Source organism: Astyanax mexicanus, chromosome 15 (assembly GCF_023375975.1).
Source record: "Astyanax mexicanus isolate ESR-SI-001 chromosome 15, AstMex3_surface, whole genome shotgun sequence".
NCBI classification, from domain to species: domain Eukaryota; kingdom Metazoa; phylum Chordata; class Actinopteri; order Characiformes; family Acestrorhamphidae; genus Astyanax; species Astyanax mexicanus.
The window spans coordinates 24,756,120-24,781,792 of NC_064422.1; the positions used below are offsets into that span (position 1 = coordinate 24,756,120).

General features: G+C 39.4%; 1 protein-coding gene across 2 annotated transcripts in view; it reads right to left on the reverse strand.

Annotated features, from left to right (window-relative positions):
• fam20cb (FAM20C golgi associated secretory pathway kinase b) overlaps positions 1-24,127 on the reverse strand; it is a 69,941-nt gene extending 45,814 nt beyond the window's left edge. Inside the window, exons 1-4 of one of the 2 annotated variants that reach the window (XM_022664811.2) lie at positions 23,531-24,127; positions 21,367-22,372; positions 19,521-19,696; positions 16,095-16,173 (exon numbers count right to left, since the gene is read on the reverse strand). In XM_022664811.2, coding sequence (XP_022520532.2) covers positions 16,095-16,173; positions 19,521-19,696; positions 21,367-21,929 — 818 coding nt within the window. In that variant the 5' untranslated portion in view covers positions 21,930-22,372; positions 23,531-24,127. Of the gene's footprint in view, positions 1-16,094; positions 16,174-19,520; positions 19,697-21,366 lie in introns of both variants that reach the window. The other variant, XM_022664810.2, reaches the window with a different exon arrangement.
• Between the last annotated feature and the right edge of the window lie 1,546 nt (positions 24,128-25,673).

Sequence of the window (25,673 nt, forward strand, 5' to 3'; positions counted from 1 at the left end):
GGACAGCAGGCGTATCCTTGTTGACATTTCCAGCAGGGACACACTATGTAAATGCAAAATGCAATGTCTGGCTCAACCATCGTTTTAAATCAGTCAAATCAGTCACTCTTTTATCAGTCCTATATTGAGATCTGAAGGTTCTGCAGAAGCTTTAAAGCTCCACGCTCATTTTTTGAGGTTTGTGCATTGGCAGTCCCTCACCATGAACACTGAGGCATCATTACTTGCAAGTTGCTACCAATTCTTTGGAATTAAACATTCCCCAGATAACTTCTATATAAAGCTGCTCCCAGTGGCAGAGTGCTTATTTGGTCTCCTCTGGTGTGCATAATTAAAGATGTTCACTAAATTCTTTCATGTCTGGATCCAGATTTATTGCAGGAACACTTAGAGTAATTATACTGCTTTGGGTCTGGTCTGGCTGTTGGTGGCAGCCTGTTGGCAAGACTCGACTTGTGCCCGAGATGTTTTCTTATTTTCCTCACGCTTAATTGCAGAAGCAGTTGTCTCTTGATCCTAGACGTTTAAATCATTTAAGGTAACAAGCAATCCTGCATAAAAAAATACAGTCACTGACTAGAACATTTCCTGTGATACGTACCAAACACAGCATTACACACACTGGTTTTGAAAAATATCATTAAGACTCGCTGTAAATGGAAAACATTTACTTTATATGTTTTGCACAAGAAATCTTTACTCCCCATGTCTGTGGTCGCAAGTCCCGCCATGAAATCGTTTAAACGAGTGGGTGGAAAGTACAAGAAAGTTGCGTCAACAACCAAGCTGAGAATTATACACTTCACTACTGATCTGAGATTCATTTTCTGAATCTGCATCTGTTGATTACAGAGTTTACCACATACAGTGTCTGTCCAAATGTCTGTGGACACCCTTTAAAAAAAATAAATAAATAAAAAAACAAACAAGAAAAGTGCTTTGGTGTTTCTGTGTAATCCTAATTTATTTCACTTTTTTTAATGATTTCCGAAGAAGGACAGGATTTTAGCTCTTGCTTATGAATATTCATACATGCAAACAAATCACCTCTGATTGGGTAACAGCACTGCAGCAGAGAACGCTACCTGCCCGTGGTCCCACAGTCAAGTTATGCTGCCTTGTTAAACCATGCTTTCTTAGTGTATATTTAAGGTCTCTGGAAAACGTGTAATCCACTGGAGATCATATTTAAACCTATAGTTACTTACACAAGATAGCTAGCCTTAACTAGCTGGTGTAAACCTTAAATACTACAGTATTTCACGGGTTGATGTAGACTCATGTGTGTTTTCTGATCGACAGTTTTCTAAGCATTTTCTTCTCTTAGCTTTCTTACTGCAGAAAATAGAGGTTGAAGAACAATTTCATATGCAGCAGCATGCATATACAACTCAAAAGAGACATACTGTATTTCACAAAGAAAAAGTGGATTTTAGCAGAAAGATATCTGTTGCCTTTTTTTGTAATAAAGCAACTGTCCAGTCACTTTTTTTATAAATGTGTTTTTATAAAACTTTTCCTTTCAGCCTGTTTCTGTTCTTTTCTAAGTATAGCTCAACTTGAGTGGGAAGATACAGGTTCCAGATCAGACCCATCCCACAGCTCTGTGGTGATGACAGACGAAAAACTGGCCAACTCTATAAAAGCTTTAGCAGTAACTCTGCTGCGCTGTGTTTTATTATGTCTTATGCGAGCTGAGAGACTGTGGGCCGGTTTGGACCGAAGTCTAATCTGGAATGCTGGGAGAATCCTACCCCATCGCATTTCCGTCTACAGCGAATGCCAATGACCATGTGGCGAAACGGGCGTGCAGAATGCAGTAGCGGACCGTGGCAGGAATAGGAAACATATCATCCGCTCGGTGGAAAAGCAGCAGCAGAATTGAAATTGTTAAACATTTATGAGAACAGTCTGAGATGTTTTATTGGAAGGGGAGGGAAAAAAGCGAGTTTGCGAGGAGAAAAAGTACAGATCAACTACACCCTTGGCACCGACGATGTTTGAAGTGTTCACATTTTCCAGCTATGTGTAGAAGCTCCTTTCATAATACTCCAAGTACAAACACAAAGAACAGGGGAGGAAAAACACACTTTGCTGTGCTCCAAGCTAGGAGTCTCCCACTAAAGAAAAAGTCAAGCTGAAGACTTTGGCAAGGGGCTGCGTTTGCTTATCTTTCACTAGATTATGAAAGAAAGACTTCGACGTACGGTTAAAAATACACATCGGAATCCAATACAGCTTGAGCTCATAAAGCAACAGCATAACCATCTAGCCCACTGGGCTGCTCCAGCCCGCTTTATGCCGTATTCCTCATCTGAAGGATCTCACATCAAACAGATTTACTTTGGCCCGTACACACCATATGGTCTGTTTTATAGCAGACTGGACTTCTCATACGAGATGACAGCTCATACTTTGACAGCTTGAAGCCATCTAAACCACGCGGCATGCTTAAGAAGATTCCTCACCTGAGGGAATAAAGTACATCTGCCTTCATTGGCCTTTTACTTTTAGAAACACTGATATATATATATACTTTGACATGCCAAATGCGGTACATGCATGCGGGTTCTCCTGGACTAAATGTAATGGAATGTGATTTGTTTTCTGTTCTATGCTGTCCACTGTGGGTGGTAATGCCTTTTAATGATGTGTTCCTGCTGCACATAAGACACTGCAGGATGTTAACTGCTTGCACGATTTTCAGGAAAAGAGAATACAGCTAACAAACTGAATGTCACAGACAGGTGTAACTCATTAGCTCTCCCAGCAGTGGCTGCCTACAGAGAGAGCTTAGCTGGGTACTTGAGAGTGAAAGCAAGGATGCATTGTTATGGTAGTATTTGATTGATTTATTTTATTTGGTACAATTTTAATGCAAATGTCTGTCTGTCTGTGACCAGCTCTGCATTCCTGCCACATTCCAACAAGAACTGGCCTAAAAAACTGTCTTAATAATTCACTTATATGTTGATTTTAATGTTTAAAGTAGTGTTGTTAATCTTTAAAAAAAATCTAATTAATCACAATAGACTTTTTGGATTAATCATGATTAATCCCACTTTCTTCGATCTTTTAAACATGGGTATTTCAATGTTAGAAACATTTGGTTTTATTTGTAATATTTGGGCCAATCCCATAAAAAATAATTACATTAATTAATAAGTATTTTTGGGAAGGGGAAGGAATATAGTATAGTGTAGTTTACACCTGTCAGAATAGATCCTTTTTATTTTTACTGTATTATAAAAGGTGGTTTTCATGCTTTTTTTAAAATAATGTAATGAGCTGAGTTACTGAATTAATGCGTGTTTTAATGGAGTGTAGCTAGTGTAGTTCCATATTCCACCAATATCAGTTTGAAAAGAGGAAAACTGCCATCAGCTGTGTGTGTGTGTGTGTGTGTGTGTGTGTGTGTGTGTGCAGAGAAAGGGAGCATAAACTTTAGCATAAACAAAAGATAATCTACTTCCTGAACTCAAAAGTAAGCTCTACTGTGTCATACCACTAAATAAAACTGCTAATGTGTCACCAGGCTCTGTCAATATTATCACGTGATTCATTTGCATAAAAAATGTATGTGTTAAAGTTTCCAGATTAATTGCATGTGTTAACGCGTTAATGTTGACAGCTCTACATTAAAGTAAATAAAACAATAAAAAAGCCCATACAAGCTTATTTTACACAAAAATACATGCATGCTGTCCGTCTCATTATTCCACAAATCTGTATGTGTGATAATACATACTGTGTGCTTGGTAAACTCTGCAAGTCGCTCTAAAAAAAAAAAAAAACACCATCATTTCCAAATTTGAACATTAAGTTACCTGCACACACACACACTGAACAGACTGACTATATGTATACATATTTTTATCTCTGCTCTGCCCTTCCTGCATTGGCAGTGAAGAGGAAAAAAGAAAGAAAACAGTGCCGCTGCTTGAATAGCTCCATTCATGACTCACGGATGGTTACTTTCCATCGACAGCGTGCAACACAATGTCTGCCTTTTTTTTTCCAGCATAATGACAAAACTGCACCGCGTCACTTGAGCTGTAAACACCACACCCAGCTCAATTAAAGCGAGTCAATAAGAAAAAGTGATGACGAGTTCGCGCTGAGTGTTATAGTAGCTTTCTGACCCTATAAACCCTCTTTTTTTGCAAAGAAGAAAAAAAAGAGGCCTCTAAATGATTCAGCAGCGCATTGCTTATGTAATCCAGCTCAGTAGGGCTGGTTTTTCAGACAGCCCGTGGCTGAGCAAGTTCAGGTAGGGATTAAAGAAGCAACACTTCCACTCTTAAAAAGATTTTTGGGCTTAGGCCATTGTGAAGGTGCGTCTGGCAGTGAAGGCTGGATTTTTATTTTTTTTTTTCAGGGGGGAAATTTGCGCGCTAGAAAAATGCTTCAGCAGCCTGGCTGCGTTATTGTAATGCAACAATACATGCACACTACTTTGCATTATTTGAGATTACCCCCCCTCCCCCTCCTCACCCCCACCTCTGAATGCAGCTCCTGCTTAAAGCGCAAATTAGATTCCAAAGCTCATATTTGCATAGAGTGTAAAACAAACGGGAGGATGTTTCCTCACTTTCTGCTCATCCCTGCAGCCCTGAACAAACAGATCAATGCCTTCCTGCAGCCTCGTTTTTGCCTCGTTCAGCCTACATATTCTCAAGCCACTCCATCAGAGCCTTCAGTGTTTTAATCTTGATGCCAGGGTATTTTTTATTTTTTTTTGCTTTGGCTTTACCTCATGTTAATCTCACTTTAAGTTGACGGAAGAGCCATATGTTATTTTCTTCACCGTCCTTATCCTTTCATTCAGCCACAAAAGATTTACATTAATCATCGGTATGAAAGCCTGGAAAACACAGAGAGCGAGAGAGAGAGAGAGAGAGAGAGAGAGAGAGAGAGAGAGAGAGAGAGACGAGCCGTCAGCGCAGAGGGGGGCTTAATGCACGCATGCAATCCTCCACGCTTCAGTTTCTTCTTCTGAAACAACAGAGGCTCTGATCAGAACACAAATATCTACAATGAACTTATGACACTCGCACAGGGCAGAGTGAGAGGAGAGGGTGAGAGAGGAATTAACACACAGAAAAAGAGAGAGAGAGAGAGTGAGAGAGCAAGATAGAAAGAAAAGAGTGAGAGTAAGAGAGATCAAGTCCAAGGCCAGAGAGTTTGGCTAATGTGTTTTGACTACACAAGCTTTCGGTAACTAAAAACACGATCGTCCAGAAAATAAATTGGAGGCCATCGGTGTAAGCAGTTCCTCAGAGCACATCCTGCTCTAATCTGTTGCTGAGAGTCTGTGGGCCTTGGGATCTCTGAGTTCCACACAGAGGAGGACGGAGCTGCAGAGCCTGTTTGAAGCTAAGCTGCACAACATATGTCTTCAAAGCCTTGTTCACTCGCTCCCTGCACTGACAGTGTCTGACAGGGTTATGGTGCTGTGCTTTTTGTTGTCCTTCAATTATCTGTCACGTTCAGTGCAACGTTTCATACGGGTTGCTATACGGCAAGGGCCAATTAGAGAGAGTCTGAGTTTGTCCTACTACGAAGAAACGAAAAAAAAAAGAGAAAAAAAAGAAGGGAAATGAAAAAAGTCCCCTCTGAGCTCACACTTATGCTGTTATAATTAAGACAGACGATCAAAAAGTTTAACAACTGTGAACGCAGTATTCTTACCTTCTTCTTCATTATCGCCTAATTATTCCCCAAGGAAAGCTCCTGACGGTAACTACAGGTTATAAAACCGTTCTGTTCCCACTGCTGTCGACATAAGTGCGGGTGTTGCTCCTTTCCAGGGTAGGGTAGCACACCGTATGTTGAGTTTCAGATATCTTTGGGTAAAGCTAGCTGCGTTTTTTCACATTTATAAAAGATGTTGTTAGGAGACTTCATATATAAAAGACTTATTCAGACTTATTCAATTTCTTCAACACAAATAAAACACTTTACATATATTTGCTATTTCTAAATAGATCTCCTGATGCTTTGCGATTTTTTTCCCTTTGTGTTGAAAGAAAAGGTTTGTGTGGAAAACTGTGAAATATATCTTTTTTTATATAATTTTAAGTTATTTTATTTAAGTTTTTTCTATTTTCTCCCCAATTTACACGGCCAATAACCCAATCCACTCATTAGGACCCATCACTATCACCAGGAGGGTAAAGACTAGCACATGCCCCCTTTGATACATGTGAATCAGCCACCGCCTCTTTTCAAACTGCTGCTGATGCAGCCTTGCCGAGTAGCATCACAGTGCGCTCGGAGGAAAACGCAGCGACTCAGTTCCGATACATCAGCTCACAGATGGCCTTGTGCTGAGCGACATCACCCTTTGGAGTGATGTGGGTAGAGAGAGCGCCATCTACCCACCCAGAGAGAGAGAGCAAGGCCAATTGTGCTCTTCCAGTGCTCCAATAGCCGATGGCAAGCTACATGAACAGGATTCGAACCGGTAATCTCCTGATATAGTGGCATAGTAGCCCACTGGACCACACCGGGAACACATCTTTATCATTGTGGATATACTCTTCAATTAAATCTTTAAAATATAAATGGAACCCCTTTCATGGAATTATTGATTAATAGCAAACTGCACATTTCTTATTTAAAAAGATAAATAATAAAGCAAATAGATACCCAACTTTATCAATACATTACAGTTTGTTTAAATTACAATTAGTTTAAACCTTTGGTCCATGGACCATTGTCTATCCAACATAAATACATTAAAATATCTTAATCTGAAAAAATATGATTAGTATTAAATATTATAAGTAAAAACGTTACTTGCACATTGCACATTTGTTTAGACCATAACATAGGATTGCCTATATTGCACAAAAAAACAGATTCTATTTTATTTAAATGGCATGATTTACAGGTTTCTCTTGATAAAATGTTCTGGACACAGTGTATTAGCTCAGTAACTCAGTGTATTAGCTCAGTAACTCAGTAACTTCCAAAAATCAAGACAGTGTAATTATTAATAAAGATATGGATTTGCAGGAAGTCATACATGCACATGGCATCAAAGCCAGCAGAGATAGAAGTGACCCTAAGGTCATACCTTTAGATCTGCTCTTAAGGTCATCTCTTGTAAATGGGGGATCTACAGAGAGGGAGCACATCATTAACCTTTGGAGAGCACAGAAGTCTGCTGTTCATCAGCCATTCATTCCCTAATTCATGATGAAGGGCATCGGCAGAGCACATGCCTCCAACACCACAAGACTATAACTCTTCTCACTATTCACCTATCCCTTCATTCTCTTAAACTAAAGGAGGTTTGATATGGCAAATACATATACCATCCTACTTAAAAACATCATCGAGCACCTGATATTTTATTGTTTCTTCTGAAATCAATGGCATTGTAAAAAAGTTCATCCTCAACCTCATTCTCCAAATTATTTAAAAAGTAAAATGGAGAATCATCATTCCAGAAAACACAGTTTTACTGCTTCACAGCTCAATGCTGGGCGGCTTTATACCCTTTGCTTTATCGCCCATGCCTGCCATTAGGCATGAGCTATAAATAGTTGCCAAAAAGTACTATTTTATTCACTCCACAAAGTCCTATTCTTTTGGCAATAATTCCTTTAAAAAGACTTTACAAACTGTTTGCACATCTGTGTTAGCAATGGGTGCAACTTTATGTAGCAAAATGATTTTGAATAAGCCTAAATATTGTACAGATACTGTTTTTTTTTTACAATATACAACTTTGGGAAAAAAAATAAGAGACCATTTAAAAATGATGAGTTTCTTTCATTTTACCAAATTAAAAACCTCAAATATAATCAAGAGGAAGATGGATGACCACAAGCCATCAAACCATTCTGAACTGCTTGAGTTTTTGCACCAGGAGTGGCATAAAGTTATCCAAAAGCAGTGTGTAAGACTGGTGGAGGAGAATATATCAAGATGCATGAAAGCTGTGATTAAAAAATTGGGTTTTCCACTAAATACAGATTTCCGAAATCTACAATATATTTTAACACTATACAGCTCTGAAAAAAATAAGAGACCACTTAAAAAAATGAGTTTCTTAGATTTTACCATATTGAAAAACTCTGGAACATAATCAAGAGGAAGATGGATGATCACAAGCCATCAAACCAAGATGAACTGCTTGAATTTATGCACTAGTAGTGTCATAAATTTATCCAAAAGCAGTGTGTAAGACTGGTGGAGGTGAACATGCCAAGATGCATGAAAACTGTAATTAAATAACAGAGTTGTTCCACCAAATAAAGATTTTTGAACTCTTAAAACTAAAAATACTAAATTCTAATAATAATAATAATAATAGCGGCACGTTTTTATTGGTCCATTTATCATACAATAATAAAATTTAAAGGATAATGGATTTCAAATCATGTTAAAAACTAAACTGGGGATTTTGCGTAACAGCAATAAATGTGTATTTATTTTGATATCTATAAATACCAATGCCATTCTCACACACAAAACTATTCATTAAATCTCATTATTACCTTTTAATACTATTATTATTTACCTCTTAATTATATTTAATACATTTATGTACTCATAAAAGCACACACTCCCCCAATTTAATACAATAACAGTAGTATATCATTACATAGCCCACTCCACCCTAAAGCACTGCAGTAATCCCCAGTGTGTGTGGCTATATTTCATTTGATCTGCGGTCACTCAGCTCTACCTGGCTGGTGTGGTGTGAAGTCAATGGGAGCGTTCGCTGTGCCAGCTGGGAGGTATTTTTATAGTGCTGCTTATTGCAGCATGTCACACACAATGCTGCATTTTCTGTCAAAAGCTCAAAATAAAATGACTGCTTGGAAGGCGGCTATGCCAAAATTGCCAGTGGTCTGAAGCCCACTACACTGAAGCAAAGCCAATGATCAGCGCTGGCTCCAATCACCCGGCCAGAAGCCTTTCCTTTTATTTCTTTTTTTTTTAATTACAGCCTACATTAAATAGGCCCGACTTGGTTTACATGCCAAATACGTATCTGAATCCGCAGGCCTGTCATTCGATAATCCAGCATTCACCTGAGCATAAAACATATTCCTGTGGAAGTCTTTTATTACAGCTCCACAGCTGTCAAACAGTCATCAGCGCCGTGCTACGCCGAGACCCCGCTCATGAAAACATTGTAATCAATGGCAGAATGTTTGTCCAAAATCTCCTGTTGTGTGACTGCAGAAGTGCTAATTATATATGAATCATGTCAGAGCGGCTAAGGCAGTGTGACTCCTCGGAGAGAAGGCAGAACTGCAGCAGTCAAACGCACACAATAGGATCAACATCAATGGCGCTCCCAGTAGAGAGAGATAAAAGGCAACCACTCCGCCTTGGTCCACATTCATCAACCAAACTAATGCAAAACTAAATACAGACTACACTTTGTTCTTTTGCAGCACAGTTAAGGTGTGTAAAATATGGTTATCTGTGTGTGCCACCCAAAAACCTTAGGCCATTACATGGTGGGCCACAAAAAAAATGAAGTGTAATGGGATGGAGTTTTACAAACTAGTAGCTCTCCAGCCCAGAGGGTTGTTGAACCCAATTGCAGAATAGTTGATCTCAAAACAGGTAAACCCAAGCCATAAAAAATAAACACACCGCTCCTCATGCGGGATCGAACCCCTGTCGTCAGGGTCGCGGTCCAATACACTATTGCTGCCCCGGCTAGTGAATTGGGACACGACTGGAAAAATAATCCCCTTATAAGGAGATATGGAGCAAAAGAACGGGTGGAAAAATGAGAACAGGTGGAAACTAAAGTCACGTCGAGCACGACAGAGAGACAGGGGAGAAATGTAAACAAAGGCTCACCAGAGAAGCATTTTATTATTGATTTTTTCATTATTGTTCATTATAGTTCAAACAATCTCACAAGCCAGATGTTTCATGCTTGTGGGCCACATCTGGTCTGGCCTGTGGGCCGCCTATTGTCGACCCCTGCCGTAGGCCATTGGGAGTTTCATGGTACTGTGGGAAGTGTAGTGGTATAGAAATGTTCATTTGGCAACTGTAGTTTTGTTTGTCCCCCTACCCTCCTCAAAATGTAACCTTTGTAAATAGACAAATCAGCCAATATAGACATCGCCAATATAACCACTCCTGTGAGAAACTTATTTGTGTACTCAATTTGCTGCATGAAATATATGTAACCTTCCCAACTGAAGGCTAGGGTTAGGGTTAGATAAAGATAGCGGCGGAGTATAGCTTCTTTTAGACTCATGGCTTTCACAACTGCTTTTTTTAGCATCTGATTCTCTAAAAATAACAAGGTGCATCTTGTGCAGGTGTAAAATTAATGCATGTGCCACCCACAAACTTTAAGCTGAAGGCCTTTGCTGATTGTTACATTGCTAGTTAAACTCATGGCTGAACCAAATTTGACTAGAATGTTGAAAATGTCACAACAATCTATTGAAAATTATAGCAGTCTGAAGCTTTGTTGTTGCATCTAATCAAAACCATACAGGTAACTAGGACAACACAAACAACAAATATGTATGACTGCCCTAATAGTTGGATACAGTGTGCCTTTAACACAAGCTTGTTTAGAGCCCATGCATAGAAAAGTCATAGCTTTTGGAAATAATGAAGTTATGAAGAGAACTGGGAAAACATTGTTTGTTGTCAGAACAGTTTCGGGGAAAGAATGTATTATCCACTTTTAAGGATCATGAATATGTCAACTATTACTCATGAAGGCCAGATTAAGAAGATTTTACATGAGTAAACTAAGAGTGTTTACTCAAAAAAGAGTGCATCACATGGCATCTGGAACAAGATGACAAACAATAAAAGCAGAAGAGAACGGCCGTATCCTTGTGACTCTGTCCCTTTGTTTCACAGAAGAATCAAATCCATTCTTATTTGTTTTATGCCTCAGAATGTTTGTCATTGTTTTTGTTGTTTCGCTGTAAATGAAAGAATCTCAGTATGACATGTTTTTCTGCTTTTCTTTTGTCATAATTACATGTGTAAATTCAATCAAATGTATCGTCGCTGTCCAATGAAAAAGAAACATCTCCAAAACGACAACATTACAGGAGAGAGAAAAAAAACTTCTAAACGTTCAAAGGAAGTTTCAATGTAAAAAGAGTTTATTTCAGGTAATTTTAACCCTTGTTAGATCTTAACATTCTGTTTACTCTCTACCACTTGTCCTATGGGTCAAAATTACAAGCCCCAATACTAAACAGCCTAATTGAATTTTGAATCCTCCAAATTTGTATTCTGCAGGATGATTTTTCCGATGGCTGGTGTGATGAACAGGAGAAAGATGAATGGGATGAAATGTGCTGGACATGGGCAGCTGAATACACTGTTGGCCCTGGATTCATCCTTATGATGTTTGATGCTGTGTGTATTGGAGAGAGTTTGTGTGTGGCCTTTATATTTTTTTCTGGTGTTAAAATGCTTTCATAATTCATGGGTCAAAAATGACCTATAAGACAATCTTTGTACCCTAGTGGTGTACAGCCCACATGGAAACATAAACAAAAACAAAATATCACTCTTTCTAATGATGGGGGGTCTTAAAATGTAAGAAAAGTCATAAAATTTCAAGTTGGAAAAAGATAGTTTAAGGTATTATTTTTTTAACGGCTAAACATGGTAGTGGGTCACTTTTGAGTACTTCTATTAGTCCGTTCATCAAGAAATATGGCACAGTGTAAGATACAGTATGCCTGTTCAAATTCAAATTGACAAAAATGGAGATACTTGTTTTTCATTGGACAGCAACCATATAAGCACCAATCAGCCATAACATTAGCACCAATGACATGTAAAGTAAAACACATTGATTAACTTTACATATCTATACATATTAAGCAGAAAGTGAACAGTTAGTCCTTGAAGCTGATGTGTTGAAAGCAGGGGAATTAGGAGAAAACATTAAGGTTTGAGAAAGTTTTTAAGATAAGAAACCAAACTGTACTATCTAGACAACTGGTTCAGAACAGACAAGCAGGCATTGTAGGCAGTGGGCAGTAACTACCAAATGTGCTCCAAGAAAGGATAAATGTAAACTGACAGCAATCCACAGAGGCCCCACCTTGCAATTTACAGGACTTATAGGATTTGCTGCTAACGTCTTGAAGTCAAACACCTCAAAACCCCATCAGAGGTCTTGTACTGTAGCTCTATTGTAGCAGCACAAATATGACCAACTCGATATTAGTCAGGCAGTGCTAACATTATGACTGATTCCAAATCATCAGATTCTTCTTTGCAATCTGGGAAGTCTGTGATCCACTGCTAACCACATTAGCATGTTGAGTGGAGCTATTCCTTTAAAGCTGCTGGAGGAGACATTTCCACGGAGTAATGTCTCACTCAGAGCCTTTCAGCGGATTTCAGCTCATTATGCAATCACTTCAGGCCATGCTGATGTGAACTATCTCTGCATAGCAAACATGAGCAAACAGACATGAATCATCTCCAGCAACCTGATTCACTAAACCACATATGCTGCAACTAGGCAAGTCGATACTGGAAGTGTTGAAGAAATCTGTAAAATCCTGCTTCTTTCCCAGACTGTGGGTGGAAAGGAAAATCTGGGTAGACAAGGCGGATGTAAGCTGCTGTTCGCTCATGCGGGAGGGGCTGTGGATTTGATTTGACTAGATAAGTGTCAAGATGTGGAAAGCTGACTGTAGCTCTGCCTGGTCATCTCTGTGGTTCGGTTTAAAGCTAAAAACTGTCAGACGAATTTAGTCTAATTCAGATGAAAAAGCCAGTCATTGCCATGTTTCCTCTTTACAGAAACATGCTTACTTAAAGGAGAACTCTGGTGTAAAATTGTCTGTTGGTGTAATAAAACATGATAAAGAGTACCAACCTTTGTTAAATAGCCCACCTCCGCTCTCCTGCAGCTTTCCGAGATCCAGTAATTTTGTGCTTTATGACCAGCGCTCTTTTCTTTGCCGGGCGCTTTGGGGCATCTATTGCCCCTGCAGATAAATCACTTTTTACACCGTTATCCAGGCTCAAAGTAGCTCCACACCCCATTGGTAGTCATGATCAGTACAGTAATGGCGGCTCCTGGAGATTAGGTTACGCTACACGTTGTAAATAGTGTTTTTAATATGCTTCTTGTGCACTTGTAAAGTTATTAATGTCTCGTTTTAAATGTTAGGGCTCTCCAGATTCTACTAATGAAGTGTGGAGCCACTTTGAGCCTGGATAAAAGTGTAAAAAGCAATTTATCTGCAGTGGCAAGTGGATGCCCCAAAGCACCCGCTGTAAAGAGTGCTGGGCAAAAAGCACAAAATGACTGGATCTCTGAAAGCCGCAGGAGAGCGGAGGTGGGCTATTCAACAAAGGTTAGTATTCTTTATCATGTTTTACTACACCAAAAGTCAATTTTACATCGAAGTTCTCCTTTAAAGTAATATATAAGGTGTTGCAGAGTTGGTCATGCTAGGGCACTGATACTGACTCAAATACTACTGCTTTAATTTTAACAGAAAAAGAAAAAAAAAGAGTGCTGCTTTAAAATGTTCCTAAATGGTTCTTTGTGTGGGTTTTACACGTTTTCAAAAGCTTCTTCACACTCACTTTATACCATCTCATTAACACAGCCACCCTGTAAAAGGACCATCCATTGAAGGGTTGTTTAGAAACCAAAAGCGGCTAAAATGCACTCCAGTCCTTGAAGAAGCAAAACATCTTGGATTTCGGAACCACAGGGAAAATAAAGGCCTGAGTTATGAGAGGTTTTTAGCTTGAAATGACTGATCTTTAAAAATAAAGCCTGGGAAAGAGGTCTGGCTTGCAGAGGAAGTGAGACTAGCTTGTTTGCTTTGCGCTAATTATAGCAGCATCAGGCTGCATGCAGATCCCTGCATTCTAATAACATTTATCTATGTAGCTTCTCACCAAAGGCCCATTGTTCTCATCTGTCCTAAATACTCCCTGAGCATAAACCCAGCACATCGCCAATATAACTACTCCTGTGGGAGACTTATTTGTGTACTCAATTTGCAGCATGATATATATGTAACCTACCCAACTGAAGGTGTATAAACATAGATAAAGATAGCGACGGTGTATAGCTACTTTTAGATGACTCATGGCTTTCACAACTGTTTCATTTTCTTAGCTTCTGATTCTCTAAAAATATCAGAATCCAGGACGTAAGACGGTGCATCTTGTGCAGGTGTGAAAACAACCAATCTGTATAGAACGCCTGTTTTAGAAGGAGAACCATGGCGCGTCTCACTTCACACACATACACAAACACGCAATGTCATAGACGCCCAGCTGAGAACAGACATCCCACTTGGCAGTGCTTATCATTTGCAAATGTTCACACTGATCCTAACAGTGCAGCAACAGATGAGCCCCTATCTCTGACTTTTACATTTATAAGGTCGAGGAGGTCAGTCGAGTGGACAGACTGCTTGAAAACAGTGTTTAAGAACTCCAGCAGCACTGCTGTATCTGATCCACACTGATCCATACCAGAACAACACATACTAACACACTGCTACCATGTCAGTGTCAGCGTCAGCGTCAGTGAAGTGCTGAGAATGAACATTACCCAAATAATATCTGTTCTGTTCTGTGGTGGTCCTGTGGGATCCTGACCATTGAAGAACAGGGGCAGTATACAGAGAAAGAAAATGGAAGAACTACAGTCTGGAACTGCCCCGCCCATCCCTCCCCAGATGCGAAGCCCACTCCGGTTGCCAAGTTGAGGAGGCTACATCCACACAATCCAGTGCAAAACGAGTTCAGTAACTTTTACCATGGCAAGCAATGGCAAGTCATATTATAAACCAGCTCATGTGAACTTTCTCCGTAGTTAGCTAACTTAGATTTATGCATCATTAGCTGTGCTAGCCTAAGCCTAGCCAAGCCTAGCCTGTTTTACAGGAAAAATCCCACTGCTTCAAAATACACACCCCAGAGCTGGAGTTTCTACTTTACAGGTCCTAGTAATATACTGCTTAGTTTAGGATAACATACACATCTATATTTGAGTAGCCTAGTGTTTTATCTTGTTGCAGCCTGATCCAACTATTACTGCTATTAAGTGAAGCCAGTGAAGATTCGGCAGGTGCCGCTGGTAGGAGAGGCAGAGAAACTTTCAAACTTTTTGCCAATATTTACTCTCGTTTAATTCCTTCTTTGGTCACTGAGCTTTTTTGAGATATTCCGAGGCTTTTTTAGGCTGTTTAGCAGCTAACAGGAGCCAAAAGTGGAGCCACATAATCTAATAAGAATACAGGAATGTGAGGGACTGACTGTTGCAGTAAAACACTGTTTTACCAGCAAGACCACCTGCTCAGTATACTAAAGAACTAAATGCAGTAACATGCACAGACAAAAGCAAAAAGGATCTGACAGCGAGATGATATAGTTGCTGCCATTTATAGCTTCAAATTACAGGGAGGGCTACTATTATTTGCACAGAGGGGGATGTCAAATCCACAAACAGTAACCCTCCCATTGAGACTTAAATTTACGATAAAGAAATGAACCACCCCCTGTAACTCACTCTGAAGGCTACAATAAATTCTCTATTAATGGCCCAGATCCAAGCATGTTATTAAACAGATATAATGACAGATGAATCTAAATCACATGGCACACACAGAGCTGAAACTATGCCTCCCGGAACGATGGGGGGTAGAGATATTACACGGTAGATGCGATTCAACCAGTATGTAACTCATCTAACACAATTCCACACAGAATTAAAACACTATTATAGTTAAAACTGATAAACAATAAATTAGCTCTATTATGATTATTATGATTATTAGATGGCCTTAATCAAATAACTGCAATGTGAGTAGACTGGGCCAAACTGCCTTTTTTAATGGGCTGGGCTACGTAAATTAATAGGTTTTTGAGCTTAGTTTTCGAAATATGTACTGTACTCACAATAGTAGTGAATGGTATGTTTCCAAACAATAGTAAAAAAATGCATATTTTTTATATTTTACTTCTACTTTTTACTTTATTTTATCAACAACGCAAAATAATTCTCTTAACTGACACCCTTTAACATGGTGAAATCACAGATCCCCTGCAGGTACACACAGCTTTTACTGCACACTTACTTCATAGGTTTGAAGAGCGCCTGGCCATAGTTCTGGAATGTCATGATGAGCTTCAGCTGGGTGCCTCCAGATTTCATGGCTGCAAACAAAAGATAAAAGAGGTTGATACTGCAGCAAAATATGAAAAAGGGAAAAGAAGGATTCTTTTACAGGGTGAAACTTTCACACAACTGTGAACAAGCTGTGTACAACCTAACTGCTATGCAACTTGACAGTTATACCATAAAATCATGCAGCTAGGGATTGCAATTTCAGCAACAAACAAATACAGAAGTATTATTTATTATTCATTATTTATTGCATCAAAAAAGATTTATGCACCAAATGACCAAGAAAACAAATACTGACAGCGGATCACAAGTAAACCATTGAGAGAACATAAACACTGTGATTTCTTGAAATGCACAAAATTGAATCATGCATTTCTCCTGATCGTGTTATGCAGAATTATTTGTACTATTATAGCAATTTTTGTACTAAATGTTCACAATATATTAGGGAAGCAGGCCCAGCATGGCCAGTCCCGAGTTTTTGTTTTAGTATATTTTATACAATAAATATAATATATTCCACAGTTTATATATGTGGAATATGTAGGTAAAACTCACTAACCGGATTATACCTCTCACAACAGTGCATGTTTCAGCCCACACAAACAGCACATGTGGTTTAAATGATTGAGAGTTCTAGTGCTGGATACCTTAAGCTACCTTAAGCTCCACAGGTTTGTAACACAAACTCTCTCAGCTGGAGTTTAACAGTGTTTTTAATGTGGTAGATGAACAAAAGTAAAGTACATTTCATGTTCCCAAGGTTCCTTCCTCCTTCAGCTCTAAGGGAGTTTTTCCTTGCCTCCATGCTCACTGGGGGTTCTGTTTTCTGTTTTTTCTATGTTTAATGTTTTGCCTGATTCTTTGTCCTGTGATCATATTTCTGTAAAGCTGCTTTGTGACAACACCAGTTGTAAAAAGCGCTATACGAATAAATTTGATTTGATTTGATGTTAAGAGGCGATTTACTACAGATTGCAGCCCCTTCTAAAAATGTTTATTTGGGTTTATTTAAGTAAATCCTTTGTTTTTATTTACAGCTAAGATTTACAACTATTGGCCAAAATTAGCCGAAATTACCAAATTTGCCCAGAAAGGCTAATTTGACATCCGCCCCCAACCCAACCTAACAAAACCGATGCAGAGCTTTTAGACCTTAAATAATGCAAAGGAAACAGGTTTATGTTCATAAAGTTTTAAAGAGTTTAGAAATCAATATTTGGTGGAATAACCCTGGTTTTTAATCACAGTTTTCATGCATCTTGGCATGTTCTCCTCCACTAGTCTTGCACACTGCTTTTGGATAACTTTATGCCACTCCTGGTGCAAACATTCAAGCAGTTCAGCTTGATTTGATGGCTTGTGATCACCCATCTTCCTCTTGATTATATTCCAGAGGTTTTCAATTTGGTAAAATCAAAGAAACTCATTGTTTTTTAATTGGTCTCTTATTTTTTTCCAGAGCTTTATGTATTTAGAGTGCATCGTATACTAGCTGCACATAGGTGTAAGAAAATCCATTACCAGCCTTTTTTTCTGAGAAAAGTGATAATCTCCATTACCGCACCATGTCATTACTACAGAGCTGATTGTCATGGAATTGACATCTTGTGACGGTAATGACAGGGATTCAGTTTCACCCTGAATAGTTTCTGAATGAACTGTTTAGACATTGAAGCTAAACAGACATCTTTAATTCTTTATTCTGGAAAGCTTGGAAATATTGGCTTGACGTAATTTAAAAATGTTTTTTTTTTATAAATTTATTGTTCAAAAATTATATACACCTCATCAAGCTAACAAAGTAGGACTAATGCTGGCAGCCATTTGCAAACATCTGTTAAGTAGCATGCTTTACGTAGAAGACTTTAAATCAAGCAATTGTGAAACTTCAGTTTACACAAGTTTCTAGCAAGTTGTACTATCTAAAGCCAGTCTAGCACACACTTATCAGACACTATGTGAACATGCATTCAGGGCAGACAGTTATTGCCTGTTATTGAAGCCAAATGCTGGCCGTTCTCTCAGTGTAGATAACACATAATTTGTATTTGATTACAGAAAGGCAACAAGCGTGTTTTGGACACACTTGTCCTTTGAAACGAAAGAGCTGATAAGGCCTCACCATAGAAGCCTCTGTGTACAGAACAGCTAAGAGCAATCACAAACAGCTAATTCACAAAAACTAAGACGCTGTCAAAAACTAAATAAACACAGTGGTCCCAAAAGAGGAACAGCACTGTCTGATGCTGTTTATTTGATTCCTTTACTAATAAGCTAGTCAGATTTTTACATAACAGTTATACTCAGGAGTTTGTGAGAGTTCCAACAAAATAATACACCAAAACACTGCTAAATTTGAAGAAATAAATAAGAAAGGACCAATTAAGACACAAATCTATTGGCTTCCATTAGAAAATGGAATGTCCTATTTATTTAGCTCCCACTTTCAGGCCTCACTGGACCTCGATAATTCACATCACCTTGCCATGAGCATTCATTCCAGAGTTCAACCTCACAAGATAACACCTTATAACTTGTGGGAACAGTTGTGGGACATCCCCAGCTGTTCCCTGAGATAAAACTTTAAATTACATTCTGCTATCCCTTGACTTTTGCCATTTCAAATGCCATAATGCTACACTTTGCAATATCTTCCAAACACTTATGATTGGCAAGATTCTCAGGACACAATCTGGGATTGTTTAGAGGGTCATTTGCATATTACAGACTTTTCCAATACCATACAGGAAATCTGGAAAAAATTAAAAGGCCATTTCAGTTTCTGAATTAGTTTCTCTGATTTTGCTATTTACAGGTATATGTTTGAGTAAAATAAACTTTGTTGTTTTATTCTATAAACTACGGACAACATTTCTTTTAAAATTCCAAATAAAAATATTATCATTTAGAGCATTTATTTGCAGAAAATGTGAAATAACAAAAAATAAATAACAAAAAAAGATGAAGAGCTTTCAGACCTCAAATAAGGCAAATAAAACAAGTACATTTTCATGAAGTTTTAAAAGTTCAGAAATGAATATTTGGTGGAAAAACCCTGGTTTTTAATCAGTTTTTATGCATATTGGCATGTTCTCTCCACCAGTCTTACACACTGCTTTTGGATAACTTTATGCCACTCCTGGTACAAAAATTCAAGCAGTTCAGCTTGGTTTGATGGCTTGTGATCATCCATCTTCCTCTTGATTATATTCCAGAGGTTTTCAATTTGGCAAAATTAAAGAAAATCAAAGAAACTTTTAAGTGGTCTTTTATTTTTTCAGAGCTGTATATTATATTTAAGAATATTATCTAAGTCAGTGTTGAAATCAAGAATACAATAAACTGGAAAAATACACTGTGCAGCCCTACTCACCTACGCTGGTGATTCTCTGGGTAACCAGGTCTTTGAGCATGGCCTCAATGACCGGATTGTGTCTGGAGTAGAGCTCATAGCGATTTATCCCAATGTGAAAACGGAGCCAGTTTGGATAAGAGTCTGAGGAGAGATCACCTGTAGGAGCGTAATCTCCATCCTTCTCCTGACCATGCCTGAGGACAGAACACACACACAATCACACACAAACACATGACACACCTTGCAAACCTAGAGCTTAAAATACATCAGCCTAGAGGCAAGAGATAATGCAATCCTTTCTGGGTAATGGATTGTGCTGTTATTACTCATGTGCTCATTTTCATTTTCCTTCCAATAAGATAATTATAGCACTCCATAGCCTTTTTTATTGTACTGCTTTACCACTGTTTATATGTTAAGTGATATATTTATACCACATACCATCATATAACATCTGTATAGTGGTTACATATTATGAGTGTGTTTATTATCATTATAGGATAACTCTATAAGTGTATGACACTTACTATGATATATTTTGGAGAGATAGATAATACAGAGATATAGAGTTAGAAGTGTTGAATAGGGTAAAATATATAAACAATATAAATGTATATATAAGTAGAACATAGAGAGAGAGAAAGAAAGAAGAGAGATAAAAGGGAGAAGGGAGATATATAGGTAGAATATAGAGTACAGAAAATAAAGAGATTTTAAGAGAGAACAAGAGAAATGCTAAGGTTAGATACAGAATGAGAGAGAGAAGAGATCAAGAAGAGAAAGATATATGTATATAGAAATGGGAGGAAAATAGAAAGAATAAGGGAGATAATTAGAGACAGGAAGACAAATATATAAGATGAGAGCAAGAGAGAGGTATAAAAGAGAGTTAGACAGGGATTGGGAGAAAGAAATTGTTAGAAAATGGGAGATACAGATGAGAAAATTAAGAGACCACTTCAAAATGATAAGTTTCTCTGATTTTACTATTTCTACGTTTATGTTTCAGTTGTATTATTCTATAAACTACAGACAACATTTCTTCTGAACCCCATTAAAAACCTCTAGAATGTAATCAAGAGGAAGACAAATGGTCGCAAACTATTTGTTTACCCAAAAGCAGTGTGAAAGACTGGTGGAGAGCTTGCCAAGACACAAAGAAAGCTGTGCTTAAATATCAGGGTTATTCCGCAAACATTGATATCTTAACTCCTGAATATTTCACCCTTTAATATTGTTGTTTTTTAAATGAATATGAACTTGTTTTCTTTGCATTATTTGAGATCTGAAAGCTCTGCAGCTTTTTTGTCATTATTTCCCATTTTCTGCAAATAAATGCTCTGAATGACAATACATGTATTTGGAATTAGGTCGAATGTTGTCAATAGTTATAGAATAGAACAATAGTTAGAATAAAACAACAATGTGATTTTTACTCAATAATATACCTATGAATAGTAAACTTGGAGAAACTGTTAACTTTTTTTTTTTCTGAAGCTGTATAGTTAGTTTAAAAAGATAAAAGTTAAACAGAAGGAGGAAGGGGCTGCTTGTAGTTACACAGTATAAAAGTGCTAATATGAATATTAGCTTAATGAGTATGCATATAAAGTATATGTTTATATTTTATATATGCTTTTTTGTAAATTTGTCTTTAAATCAGTTGCATGTTGCATTTTGTAATTATTGCTAACATGACAACAAGGCTAATGAATCTTGAGATAAAAGAGATAGAGACATACATAAAGTGATATAAAAATGAAGTGATGTATAGGTGGAAATAGTGAAGAAATTAAGAGAGAGAAAGAGATTGTGAGAAAGAAAGAGAGCGAAAGAGAGAGAGCGAGAGAGAGAGGTCACTGACCATTCTTGGTTCTCTGCAGCTTTGGGGTCAAATCTGATATCAGTGTTGACGTTAAACAGAGTGTCCTCCTCAGTCAGGGTGGGCAGGGGTCTGTTATAGAGCGGATGCTCGAACAGCGCGTGCAGTCTGGAGCCCTTAGCAGCTGGTCTCCTGCTGAAAGCGCTCTCGTGCCCACCTCTCCTCTCGTGGCCGTCCAGCCCTGGCCTCGCGCGCTGGTTTAGCTGGTTCTGCTGCTGCTGTTGATGGTGTTGCTGGTTGCCCGCTTTGCTGGGCGCTTCGGCCGTGCTGGCCTTCTCGCGCGAGTGTGAGGTGAGGTTGGAGCCTGGCTCGCTGCTGAAGTCCCGCAGCAGTCTGGACGTGTGTTTATTGGGCCAAGCGGCCCATCCGGGCGCCTGCTCACCTGCGCCGCGCGGGCACGAGCACTCGGGGGTCTGCGGGGATGCTCCGCTCGCGTTGCCGATACGCCTCTCCAGCCGGGGCAGCAGGTCGATGACGATGTGCACGCTGCAGGCCACGAGAAAGACGGTGAGGATGAGCACGCGGAACCTGCGGAACAGGATCATGTCGGCGCGGTGCGGGAGCGCGAGCGCGCGCACTAGCACATGGCACAGAGAGCGCACCAGGCGCGCGCCCACCCTCAGCGGCAGCGCGAGCGCGCACGGGCCATGCTGCTGCTGCTGCTGGAGGTGGTGGTAGTGGTTGTGATGATGTTGAGGATGATGGTGATGATGGTGCACGCTCTCCAGGATCAATAAAGAGAGATTAAGAGAGAAGGAAACAATGAAAGGTTCCTCCTTCTATCTCTCTTGTCTTAAACAGCGTCCGACTGGGAACAGGTTATAATCCAGTATAGAGATGAGACTGGTGTGAGCTGAAGGCAGGCAGGTGGAAAGGGGAGGAGAAGAAGAAGGAGGAGGAGAAGGCTAGAGGCATCTACAGCTGTGAGAAAAAGAGAGAGAGCGTCTAAACGTGCACCATGTTCAGTTATTGGTGAGTTTTGGAGTTTCTGAAAGAGAAGAGTGTGAAGGTTAAGGTGTGGAGAGAACAGGAATGCCCCATGTTTTAGCCAGAAGAGAGTGGGGTTTCTATTTCCACTTTATTGGGTGACTGTTGGGATTGAGGACTTTAGTCCATAAAAACCCGAGATTTGTTTGGCTATCCGTTGACGCTAGTTAACTAGTTCCCTAGCTGTTAGGAAGCTTGTTGGTTAAGGTGTTTATTTTCTAGCCTTTTATTTAGAGACTGACTCCTTAGTTCAGTTAGCAATTCAACAGCTTAGCAGCCTTTAACACTTAAGTTAATTCGGTGTATTTAACTATTTATTGACTTTTTGTTACAGTGAGTTTGTTTACCCGTTGACTCTAAAGTTCAGTTAGCTAAGCTAACTAACTAGCTAGTTTATTCAGCCGAGACTCCCACATTTAGTCGGTTTATTCAGTCATTTACCTGTTCAGCCACTGACAGTTAAATTCGGTCAGTTTATCTAACCGTTGACTCTTGAGTTTAATTTGGTTTATTTATTACTTGTTGGCGCTTTAACTCACTGCACCTGTTTAGCCGTTGACAGTTCTGTTCGGTCAGTTTATCTAACAGTTGACTTGTGAGTTCAATTCGGTTTATTTACTACTCATTGACTTTTTAAATCACTGCACCCGTTTAGCCGTTGACAGTTCAGTTGGGTAAGCTTATCTATCGTACAGTTGACTTGTGAGTTTAATTCGGTTTATTTACTCGTTGACTCTTTAACTCACTGCACCTGTTTCACCGTTGACAGTTCAGTTGAGTCGGTTTATTTAGCTACCCTTTGACTCTTTAGTTCATTGCACCTGTTTAGCCACTGAGCATTCAGTTCAGCCAGTTTATCTAACTGTTTACTTTTGAGTCTAATTCGGTTTATTTACTCATTGACTGTTTAACTCACTGCAACGGTTTAGCTGCTGAATGTTCAGGTAAATCAGATTATCTACGTCTATTCTAGACTCTTGATTTTAATTCGGTTTAATTTACTCTTTAACTCGCTGCACCTGTTTAGCCATTGACCAGTTCGGTCCTGTCTCTGAAGACACGTTAACGAGATGTTGACATTTTCAGCTAGCTAGGTTAGCTAATTCGGTTTATTTATGTTACTTTGGCTCTTCAGTTCATTCAAATCATTTAACGTTACCCGCTGACTCTTCGGTTCACTCCGTCTCTTTAGCCGTTCACCGACCAGCTCAGTCCGTTCATTTAGCCGTTGACTCCTAAGACAACTTAACGTTGAGTCGTTGACGCTTCAGTTAAATCGGTTTATTTGTCCGTTGACTCTTCGCTCGGTCTGTTTATCCGTTGACCGTTGAGTCCAGTCCGGTTGTGTATCCAGCAAACCGCAGGCTCGTTCAGCGCGCGAGGACGATGCTGGCCGTTAATAATCAGCAGCAGCAGGAGCAGAAGATCGAGCAGCCTGAAGAAGAGCCGCGCTGTATCTCCTCACCAGCACAGCGACACCACAGCGCGTTTACACACACTGCCTCACAGCTCTCTCCGGCAGACTGAAAAAACACCGCCGAACAGAGGAGCAGCGGAAAGACGAGGAGAAGCGTCCGTCTCTGTCCGTCTACAGCTGCTGCTCTGCTGCCCGACTGACTGCTTCCCGGACAGTGCTGCTGCTGTTTGGGTGGGTGGGTGTGTGTATGAGTGTGTGTGTCAGAGCTGCTCGGTCCAGCCTCGCTCCAGCGTCACTCAGACTGGATTGGCTGAATCTTCACCCACAAAAAAAACGAGCTTTAAGGACAGAGATCAGACAGGCAGGGCTTCCTTCTGCAACTCCACACTGCACAAGAAGAGGGCGTCTCACCCACACTCTCTATCACACTCTCACACCCTTCCTCACACTGCTATCCTCTGAATAAAAAACTCAGAAACTGGTTTGGGGCTCTCTTTTGATTTGCTTTTATTTACCTATGTCTATACATACACCCAACTGAGCACTTTATTAGGAGCATTATATTAATAATAAGTAAGACCACACTTTGCTCTTTCAAGGCTTCAGTTCTTTATGGCATGGGTTCAGACATCCCAAGCTGCAAAACTTAGTGCCCCCGGACATAGACTTGGACATTTTATTTTATTAGACTTGTGAGCATCAGGGAGCCGCTATTGATATGCGGTAGACTCCCGCGTCTTCCGGGGGACCTGGGACATCTGTGGGTTCATCAAGATGTGTATAACATTCTTCTGAGATTGTGGTCCATATTGACGCTGATCACTAGAACTCATTGGGCCTGTTTTGGTGATCGGAATAAGTTCAAATTTCACTTTTATACCAGGATTTTAGTTAGTTAGTCTTAAATGTACACCCTCAAACATGTTTTTTTAGGTGTTCTTTAATAAAGAGCATGTACAGATTTAAGCAAACCTGTGGTTACGTTCACATTACAAGCCACGTTGCTCAAATCAAATTTTTTGCTCAGATCAGATTTGGCTATCTTGATGGATCACATTTACAAATGTAAGTGACCTGTATCTGTGTTAAGTGAACAAATCTGTCCCTGAATGCGCACATTGAAACGTGTATAAACGTCGCCTTCTTCACGATGACTCGTAGCTTCATAAAGGTGAAATGGATGCACGAGCAGCTCATATGTGGATCATCTTTTGCTGGAATGGAGAGTAAACAGCTGGTCTGAAGTACATGCTCAGGTCAAGGGGATGAAAAAACGCAAATGGTTTGCTTTTGCTGCACCAAGAGATGTGTGGGTACGAGAGAGAAGCACATAAAGCACATGCCTAAATGCTAAAAGACGCATGAATTCCGATTTGACCATTTACATTTATGTCGCATGTCTATGGATCATATATGTATCCAATTTAGGACCACATATGAAAGTGACTCAAATCTGATTTGGATTTGGCACATTTGAACAGCCATAAAAAAATTGTTCTGGGCTTCACTGAGCAAAAAATCAGATTTGAGTCACTTGAGCCTGCTAATGTGAAAGTAGCCTGAGTGACTCATTTGAAGTGGCCTGTTTTTTTAATAAAAAAAATGGCCTGATCATTATCTAAATCACATCTTTAAAACAAATGCATTCTAACTAGCCCAAATGTCAAAACAAATTCAGAGGATCTCATAAAATGCGTGTAAGCAGAAGGCATTTTCTGTGATCGAATTCCATCATGAACGTGGAAAAATATCTGTCACCAAAAAGCATTCCTTACTATTGATGCTGGCTCCTGTTCTCATTGTGTGCACAATTAAAAGTGGTGCCAAAAAATGGTGTGAATTCCCCACGCTATTACACCACATCCATCTACCTGGACTGTTCACA